This window comes from Tachyglossus aculeatus, chromosome 3 (assembly GCF_015852505.1).
Source record: "Tachyglossus aculeatus isolate mTacAcu1 chromosome 3, mTacAcu1.pri, whole genome shotgun sequence".
Lineage (NCBI taxonomy): Eukaryota > Metazoa > Chordata > Mammalia > Monotremata > Tachyglossidae > Tachyglossus > Tachyglossus aculeatus.
In genome coordinates, this window is record NC_052068.1 from 54,720,540 (window position 1) to 54,730,771 (window position 10,232).

Consider the following 10,232-nt stretch of genomic DNA (forward strand, 5'->3'; position numbering starts at 1 on the left):
AGGTGTCACTTTCTATATGATCTGATCCCAGCATTTTTTGTTTCTAGCCCACCCTCCTGATCTTACTGAGGGCTTGGTGAAGTTTCTAAGAGTCATTTAAGTTCAGCCTTTAAAGAATCATTGTAAGAGAATTCCTGAAGTCAGAAAGCTAGCCATTTGGTCAAACACCTGAAACAAATTTGACCAACTAAATGTGTGTTTTTTGTTTTCCATATTTGTGCCAGGTTGTGTTGGTCATATGGGTTTCTTGGCTTTTGTTTTAAACTGCTGCACTGTAGAAGCGTTAAAGACAAATCATTGTTTCTCGGTGACTTGTGGACATTTAAACTTTCCTCTGAAATTTACTGTCCCTTGTGCTTGAGCTTTTCATTAACATTTCTGTTGGAACCCTAAAAGTGTAATTAGGACTGAATTGTGAAAGTCAACATGAATCTCAGTAACTATATGCTCAGGTCTGCCACAATGGGCATTTTTCCACCCGCGATATGAATAGAAAACAATTAGGGTATTTGGGAAACAATTCTTCTGACAGCATAAGCCTGAACGGGGTGCTATTAATAAAGAAAGTACTTGTGCAAGTTTGCAAGGCATTGGAATGAATGACTGGTGAGTGAGTTTTCCTTAACAGATGGTTTTGCAAGAATGTGAATCTCAAGTGAGAAGAGCAGTGGGGTTAGTGAAATCTTGAACTTGAAAGTCGCAGGCTTGCTCTCTTGGTTAGAAAGAAAGTCTGCATCTGGACTTCTTTTTGTAAAGGGAAATGAATCTGTGTTAGTCTTGCCGGCGATCCTGGTCTATATGAATTTCAAACTGTTTTCTCCTTCCTTGCAGGGTGCATCTGAAAAAGATATTGTACACTCTGGGCTAGCATATACCATGGAACGTTCTGCCAGGGTAGGTATTGAGCACGTGCTGCTCGATTTATCCTTGCCCTTGGAGAGACTTCACTGCTTGAACTCTTCATCACCTAGATTTGTAATGTTAATGGAAAAATTCCCACTCTGTGTTTGACTGTGTTCAGTTGAACTGTCCGTCTCAGTGATGAGCAGGTTTTTCCTGGGAGAACGTATGGGAGTGTATTGATCCAAACCCACCTTTAGGAATAAGCAATGGACTTTATGGGGGCCTCCCAAGTGTCAAGTGGGCTTTAGTCAATCATTTGTATTTATTGAGCACTTACTGTGTGCAGAGCACTGTACTAAGCTCTTGGGGGAGCACAGTAAAACAATATAACAGACCCATTCCTTGGCCACAATGAATTTACTGTCTTGAGGGGGACTTGCAGACTTGCAGCTCCCGACTTGCCTGTGTCAGTGATCTTGACAGTGGCTTTCCTTTTGTAAGAAATCTGTTCAAACCACCTTTTAGACTGGTAGCCACTTGTGGGACAGGGACTGGCTCTGCTAGGATCATCTTGTGTCTACCCCAGTGTTGGCACAGTGCTTGGTACATAATAATAGCTTAAAAATGCCATCATGATTCCTACTAATCCTCCCCTTGACGACCAAATTGGCACCCTCGACACCACCCTCTCTACTGATCTCAGCCCACTTCGTTGATGTACCACTGAACCCACAGCCCTGAATCACCCCACAGTCCGCTTTCTTCACTCCTGTACAAGTCACAGAGCTCTGCTGGCGAGAATCTAGATATCAGGCCAACTTCATCTACTCCAAGTTTATCCTTAAGCGCTTTAACTCTGCCCAGCAACATTCCTTCTCCATCCGTATTGACACCCATGCCCATTGACCTCACCAGTTGTTCCAGATGTCTAACTCCCTCCTCAAACCCCTTGCCTCCCCGAAGTCTTGCCCCTAATGACCTGTCCGCCTGCTCAATTGACAAAAATGGAAACCGTCAGTTACGATCTCCTTAAAAGTCTTCCCTGCTCTTCTCCAGTCGCTCCCTTCCTCCTTCCCCTTCTTAACTCTTCCACCATCTCAAGAGGAGAGCTCCTGCTTTCTCTCAGAATCCACCCCCTCCACCTGCACATCCAAGTGCATCCCTTTGCACTTTATCAAAGCGCTTGCTCCCTCCCTGACTGCCATCTTCAACTGGTTGATTGCCAAAGGTTCCCCCCCACCCTGCTTTCAAATACACTCATGTCTCCCATCCTAGAAAAAAACCCATCACTAACCCCACAGCTCCCTCCAGTTATCACCCTATCTCCCTTCTACCTTACCTCTCCAAACTCCTGGAATGAGTTGTCTGCACCCACTGCCTCCACTTCCTCTCCTCTAATTCTCTCCTCCAGTCTGGCTTCGATCCCCTTCACTCCACAGAAACCTCCCTCTCAAAGGTCACAAGCGATTTCCTTCTTGCCAAATCCAACAGCCTCTACTCCATCCTAATCCTCTTCAACCTCTCAGCTACTTTTTGACACTGTGGTCACCCCCTTCTCTTGGAAACGTTATCCAGCCTTGGCTTTACTGACACTGTCCTCTCCTGGTTCTTCTCTTATCTTTCTGGCCACTCATTCTCAGTCTCTTTCTGCCTCCCACCCTCCAACTGTGGGGGGCCATTAAGATTCAGTTCTGGGTTCCCTTCTGTTCTCCGTCTAAGCCCACTCCCTTGGAGAAAGCATTCGCTCTCATGACTTCAACTATCACCTCTTTGCAGACTATTCCCACATCTACATCTCCCTCCGTACAGTCTCACACTTCCTCCTACCTTCAAGACATCGCTACTTGGTCGTACCGTCAGCACCTCAAACTTAACATGTCCAAAACAGAATTCCTTATCTTCCCACCCAACCCCTCTCTTCCTCCTGACTTTTTCCCATCACTGCAGACAGCACTACCATGCTTCCTGTCTCACAAACCAGTAACCCTGGCATTGCCCCCGACTCACCTCCCAACCCACATATTCAGTCTGTCACTAGATCCTGTTGGTTCACAACATTGCTAAAACCCATCCTTTCTTCTCCATCCAAACTGCTACCGCATTAATCCAAGTATTTATCCTATTCCCCCTTCCCCTCTTGATTACTGCATCACCTTCCTTGCTAATCTCCCTGCCTCATGTCTCTCTCTCTCTCTCTCTCTCTCTCTCTCTCTCTCTCTCTCTCTCTCTCTCTCTCTCTCTCTATCTATCTATCTATCTATCTATCTCTCTCTCCTTTCGTGCTACCCAAATCATTATTCTACAAATCCACTTGGTCTGTGTTTCCCCACTCCTCAAGAACCTCCAATGGTTGCCCATCTTTTCATCAAAAAGAAACTCCTTACTATCGGCTTTAAGACACTCAATCACCTTACCCCCTTCTACCTTACCTCGCTGCTCTCCTTATCCAACTTAGCCATACACTTCGCTCCTCTGTTACCAACCTACTCACTATACTTCGCTGTTGTCTGTCTTGCCCCCGGCTTCTCACTTCATCCTGCCTCTGGCCTGGAACACCCTCCCTCTTCATATTCAAAAGGCAGTTACTCTCCCCACCTTCAAAACTGTACTGAAGGCACATCTCCCAAGAGGCCTTCTGTGACAAAGCCTTCATTTTCTCTTCTCCCACTCCCCTCTGTGTCGCCCCTGCACTTGGATTTGCTCCATTTATTCACCCTTCCATCAGCCCCGCAGCAATTATGTACAGATCCATAATTTTATTTAATATTAATGTCCATCTCCCTCTCTAGACTGTGAGCGTGTCTGAGTTACGTTATTATATTGTACTCTCCCAATCACTCAGTAGAGTACTGAACACAGTAAGCACTTAATAAATATTATTGGTAATATTATTATGAGCTTAGGCCATGTCTTTGTGTGTGGCACTAACTACACTGTCAGCCAGTCCCCCAGTGTGAAATACAGTTGCAGTGATGAGCTACTGGCGGCATAATTTGTGTTTAGAGTAATGGTAGTGCTTTGTCCTGAGCTGTGGGAGTACCCTCGACTTAGACTGAGATAACAATCTGTGATCCAGAGCTACACTACAGTAAGGTAACCACGTTAGTGAAATCATAGTTGTAAAATCAATCTCTTCTGTGGAGAGGACCATAGATCCCCAAATCTCTAAAGTCCTGCAGTATTATAGGAAAAAGTTTATGCATTTCTTGGCATGGACATACACCCCAAGGACTTAAATGTAACCGTGCCTTCAATCAGGCAAACATCAGTGTCCTTGCAGTAGGGAAATTTCTCAGAGGCAGTGGAAAGATTGTTCTGCAGCCAGAGGACAGATGTTCAAATGTGATCCAGATTCTCAAGGCTTGTTCCTATTATCTACTAAGTGAACTGAAGTGCTTCAAGGACGTATGCACTACACGTTTGAGCCCAGTTTCCCCTTGATTCCTTCCAGCATAAAGCTCTGTTCTTCCAGCCATCTGGGCTGAAGTTGAATGAGGCCACCGACTGGACTTAATCAAGAAGGAGCTCTATAAACCACAGGGCGTCCTCAACTAGAATATCTTAGAACTTAGTCCTGAGGGGCATGGTGGAGGATCACCCTGATTTCCTAGGTGTCTAGAAAGAAGTCACCTAAATCTTTCCTGCATTTTATCCTCTGGTGTGTGTGTGTGTGTGTGTGTGTGTATATATGTATGTATGTGTGTGTGTGTGTGTGTGTGTGTACATATATATATTTAGTTTTTATCAATCGTATTTATTTGTGTGCAGAGCACTGTACTAAGTGCTTAGGAAAAGACAATATAAAAGAGTTGGTAGATAACTCCCCCTCATCCCCCTCTCCATCCCCCCATCTTACCTGCTTCCCTTCCCCACAGCACCTGTATATATGTATATATGGTTGTACATATTTATTACTCTATTTTACTTGTACATATCTATCCTATTTATTTTATTTTGTTAGTATGTTTGGTTTTGTTCTCTGTCTCCCCCTTTTAGGCTGTGAGCCCACTGTTGGGTAGGGACTGTCTCTATATGTTGCCAATTTGTACTTCCCAAGCGCTTAGTACAGTGCTCTGCACATAGTAAGCGCTCAATAAATACGATTGATGATGATGATGATGATAACGGTCCCTGCCCACAGTGAGCTTATAGTCTAGAGGGAGCTTAACAGCCTTAAACGAGCTACCAAGAAGAGTGACTTCTGCTTTATATATTGGGACACAAATGTGCGGGAAACCCAGGGTAGGCGCAAAGGTCTTGACGGAGTAATGGGCCCCAGGTGACACGTGCACATAGGCAGAAACAGCTGATGTCTGTAGACGTCTGTCCCCAAGATTGTCCACCGAATGAGCTCTCCGTCTCGGAGCTGCTGTCGTTTCTCAGTTGAGGTATTCTGAGCAGTTCACTACATCCAAACTTGGTTTCTGGTCTTCTTTTCAGCAAATCATGCGTACTGCCATGAAATACAACCTGGGTCTGGACTTGAGAACTGCCGCCTATGTCAACGCGATTGAGAAGGTCTTCAAGGTGTACAACGAAGCTGGTCTGACCTTTACATAAATGAGAGAGCTAGCCAACTAGAGTCGCCTCCTTCGCCGCCTCCTGTTCTGTACCCTCTTTCACACGTTTACATGTAACTACCGAAGCCCCTTTTCCCTTTTAGGACTCATTATAGCAGATCCTGTTCTCAACTAGTTTCAGTCCGTAGTCCTTTTTTTTTTTTTAATTACACTCTTCGGAGTGGGGTATCGTATGCAGATTTAGCGGCCTAAAGATAACCAGTTCATCTGCACTTAAGGACCATTTGGGGTATTTCAACTTAAACTAAAAATCTCTGCCGTATGGGCATACCGTCTTGCTATATGAGCTGCTTCCCGAGATTGCACATCAGTCGCATTTTGCACCAGGTGAGCGTCTGGCGAGATGTTAGCTAGCTTGCTCTTTGGCGCTGTGCAATTTTGGTTCATGCTGCAACCTTGGCTTTGGCATTGTCAAGAAGGCCTTGTACGAACAATGCAGTGGCCCTGTCAAAAGGTGGGGCTTTGCTGATGTGCAGTAGCAGAACTTCGGGCCTGGTCCTCTTTAGGTTAATTTTTTTTTTCTTCCCCTTCCTTCCTCTCCTCCTTTTAAGAAAAAAAAAATTCCATGCTGCTGTTCTAGAATTGCCTTTAATCACTTATCAACCTAAACTTGACTTGAGCAGTGAGATGCATATAAACCCATGGATGAAAGAAGCTAGTATTTTTGTAACCTGAAAACAGTATCATTTATAGCTTATTATGTACAGACATCCAGCAAAAAATTTCTGGTTGGTGTAATCAAGGTGTCGACGTAAATGTGTGGATGATGGGAGCTAGATTTTGTTTTTTAATTTAAACAAATACCCGAATAGGCAAAAGTTATAATCCTGATATCCCCTGAAGAACTGTCACCTCCTTAACAGTCAACTCTTTCAGATTTTCTAATCCTTTGGAAGAGTCGTTCAGAACATGAGATTTTTATGCCGCCTCAGTGAGTAGCAATGATAGATAGAGGGGAGGCTAACCTAGAAACGGATTTTGGCCCAGAAACTTGGAGCCAGGCTAGGAGCTTTGAGCACTGGCCAGTAAAGGACTTACTGGACTCGACAGTCTTTGTCCATCTCCTTTATTTGGATGTCTAGCAAGTGCTGGACATAACCAAGCAAAACAGAGTGGACTTTGAGACCCTATTGGAACCAATCTGGTTTTTGACGAGTTCTTGTGGTTTCTGGGTTGTTTTTTTTTTCCCTTTTGTGGGGGTCGGGGAGGGAGAGTAAGGCTTTTTGTCTAGAATAATCCCAATAAAGTGCCAGATATTATTTATGTAATGAATAAACCTTTTTTTTAGAAAACAACCTCCCAGAAATTTCATGCTTTTTTTTCTAACTACTTTGTAACTGCATGATTTAACCTGGCGATGAGCAGTTATTAAAAAGTGAACCTTTTCCAAACAGCCCCCTGTTTCTTTTCCAATGTTGTTAATTTTACATTTGGTAATACGTTTAAAATGTGGTCAACTGCAATTAGAGCTATGAAATTTCATGTAACAGCCACATAAATACCACGTTGATTCCCTGTGCTGTGAGTTTCTTTCTTCACCAGGTAAATGCGTTTTACAAAATACGCCCAAAGGACAGAATAATGCTCTCGTTTTTCAGGTAGCCCGTACTGCAGTAAGATCTGTAGTCTGGCTCTTTGACACTGGGAAAACTCTAGAAACTGAATATTTCTGTGCTCTCTTTTCTCTCTCTTGCTCACTTGGCCTGCCTCTCTCTCTCTCTGCCTCTCTCCTTCCAAAATATCAACCTTCATACTGGTGACTGGGCCTGAGCTCAGCGCTAATGAACATATTCTTGTACTAACTAGAGCTGGCTTGACCGAATGAACCTTTGCAGAAAATGCTCCACCAGCGGGATGGAGGTGTCCCTGATGAGCAGGGTGTCCATGTCCTCCTTAGGACAATGGGGAGGCATCTGATGGGGTTAAGCTGAATGCATTTCCAGCCCTCCTTGGAGGTGATCATCTCTGAGCAAGGTGGTCCCCAGCAGCTCAAGGTCCCCGGTTCTAGTCTCCTAATCAGATTAGAGAAGCAACGTGGCTCAGTGGAAAGAGCCCGGGCTTTGGAGTCAGAGGTCATGGGTTCAAACCCCGGCTCCGCCAATTGTCAACCGTGTGACTTTGGGCAAGTCACTTCACTTCTCTGGGCCTCATCTGTAAAATGGAGATGAAGACTGTGAGCCCCCCGTGGGACAACCTGCTAACCTTGTAACCTCCCCAGCGCTTAGAACAGTGCTTTGCACATAGTAAGTGCTTAATAAATGCCATCATTATTATTAGTAACAGCAGCCTCGGTGCTGGTGGTGGGGTCGATTTTATTTTTATTTTTTATTCCCCACCCCCAAGGGCCTGTGCCACCTGCTCCCTGGGACCCCCACACACATTCTCTAGCTTCCATATCCCAGAAATAGGGGCACATCCCCCAAGTTTTACCCCTCCCACTTTCCAGTGGTATACACGACTCTCACCCCTCCAATGGGCTAATGGGCTTCTGCAGGGATGTTGCTTCCATTTGTCTGTCAGGGTCTCACTAGCCTCGTTAGAACCTCTCCTGATGATAATAATAATAATAATGGCATTTATTAAGCGCCTACTATGTGCAAAGCACTGTTCTAAGCGCTGGGGAGGTTACAAGGAGATCAGGTTGTCCCACGGGGGGCTAACAGTCTTAATCCCCATTTACAGATGAGGGAACAGAGGCACAGAGAAGTTGTGACTTGCCCAAAGTCACACAGCTGACAATTGGCAGAGCTGGGTTTCGAACCCATGACCCCTGACTCCAAAGCCCCTGCTCTTTCCACTGAGCCACGCTGTTCCTGATGGCACTCCCCAGCTGGTGGTGGGGTTCGGCAACCTCACTATTCAATCAATCAATCATATTTATTGAGCACTTACTGTGTGCAGAGCACTGTACTAAGTGCTTGGGAAGTACAAGTCGGCAACACATAGAGACAGTCCCTACCCAACAGCGGGCTCACAGTCTACAAGGGGGAGACAGAACAAAACCAAACATACTAACAAAATAAAATAAATAGAATAGATATGTACAAGTAAGATAGAGTAATAAATATGTACAAACATCTATACAGGTGCTGTGGGGAAGGGAAGGAGGTAAGATGGGGGGGGATGGAGAGGGGGACCAGGGGGAAACGTCCACCGGGGTGACACTAACCCCTGGTTGACTGAAACTTTGGCTCGGCTGTAACAAACTGTTACTGTACGTCACTTTCAGGTCTGTCCTTTTCACGTGGGATCACTATCGTTGGGCTTGGCAGGTGTAATGCAAGTGTGGCGCACGGCCTGCTTGTAGCCTGACGCGTCGTGAGGCAACCGTCTCAGAGCAGCTACGCCCACATGACTGCTGACGGGGTAGAATTGCTGCTTTAAATGCTGCCAGGTTTCTGCCATGGTTTTAAGATACTAATTTAAAGGAAAGCACCCAGACGTTCTCTGCATTGACTTGAAATACTGAATTGGTTGCTGACAGGCCTGTGACAGTGTCTAGGGCCGTTGAAGGACCATTCTTAAAGTCCAGGGAACATTTTTGTGAGATGATAATATTAAGTGCCTAAAATGAGTGCCCTAAGAGAGAGGGGCTGCATCTGTAATTGAGTAGGTTTAGGAAAACCAGCACCATTGCTCCGGCAGGAAGCTTCTCCCTGGCCCTCCCAACAGCTTCAGCGCTTAATAAGTACAATTGAATGAATGAATGTAGCCCTTGAAATAGCCATTGCTCTAGTCAGGACACCTCTAGTAATAATAATAATAATGGCATTTATTAAGCACTTACTATGTGCAAAGCACTGTTCTAAGCCCTGGGGAGTTTACAAGGTGATCAGATTGTCCCACGGGGGGCTCACAGTCTTAATCCCATTTTACAGTTGAGGTAACTGAGGCCCAGTGGAAGTGACTTGCCCAAAGTCACACAGCTGACAATTGGCGGAGCTGGGATTTGAACCCATGACCTCTGACTCCAAAGCCCATGCTCTTTCCACTGACCCACGCTGCTTCTCTAGTGTCTGACTACTATTTTTCCTGAGGGATTGCAGGTTTTTGTTGGGGGGTGGGGAGCAGCTCCACCTCGCTTGGGAAATCTCCCCAGGGCAAAATGCCCCTGCCACAACCCTCTGCCGTAGCCCGTGGAGCTGTTTGGGTGTCTGGAGCAGAATTCTTGGTTGAGGTTTCTCTGTCCCCATCTCAACCCTCTAGAGAGGGCACGACCTGCCTCTGAAAACTTTCTCCTGTAAGAAAGGCCCCACGTGGTGCTGTCCCAAATAAACTGGAAAGTTTGGGTGGTTATCCCCCTCTGAATCAATCAATTAATCAATCGTATTTATTGAGCGCTTACTTTGTGCAGAGCACTGTACTAAGCACTTGGGAAGTACAAGTTGGCAACATATAGAGACAGTCCCTCATAAGCCCACTGTTGGGTAGGGACTGTCTCTATGTGTTGCCAATTTGTACTTCCCAAGCGCTTAGTACAGTGCTCTGCACATAGTAAGTGCTCAATAAATACGATTGATGATGATGATGATAAGCTAGTTGTGTGTGGTCAGGAAACACGTCTACCAACTCGGTTGTACTCTCCCAAGCACTTAATACAGTACTCTCCCCATCATCATCATCATCATTAATCGTATTTATTGAGCGCTTACTGTGTGCAGAGCACTGTACTAAGCGCTTGGGAAGTACAAGTTGGCAACATATAGAGACAGTCCCTACCCAACAGTGGGCTCTCAGTCTAAAAGTCCCCAAGTAAGCGTTCAGTAAATACCATTGATTGAGGTATCCTTAAAAGGCAGGGGAGCTGGC

General features: G+C 45.4%; 1 protein-coding gene across 1 annotated transcript in view; it reads left to right on the top strand.

The window, feature by feature from the left end:
* GLUD1 (glutamate dehydrogenase 1) overlaps positions 1-6,940 on the top strand; it is a 53,988-nt gene extending 47,048 nt beyond the window's left edge. The window contains 2 exon segments of the mRNA XM_038743403.1: positions 832-894; positions 5,284-6,940. Of these exon segments, the coding sequence (XP_038599331.1) occupies positions 832-894; positions 5,284-5,403 (183 nt within the window). The 3' untranslated portion in view covers positions 5,404-6,940.
* Positions 6,941-10,232: the final 3,292 nt, after the last annotated feature.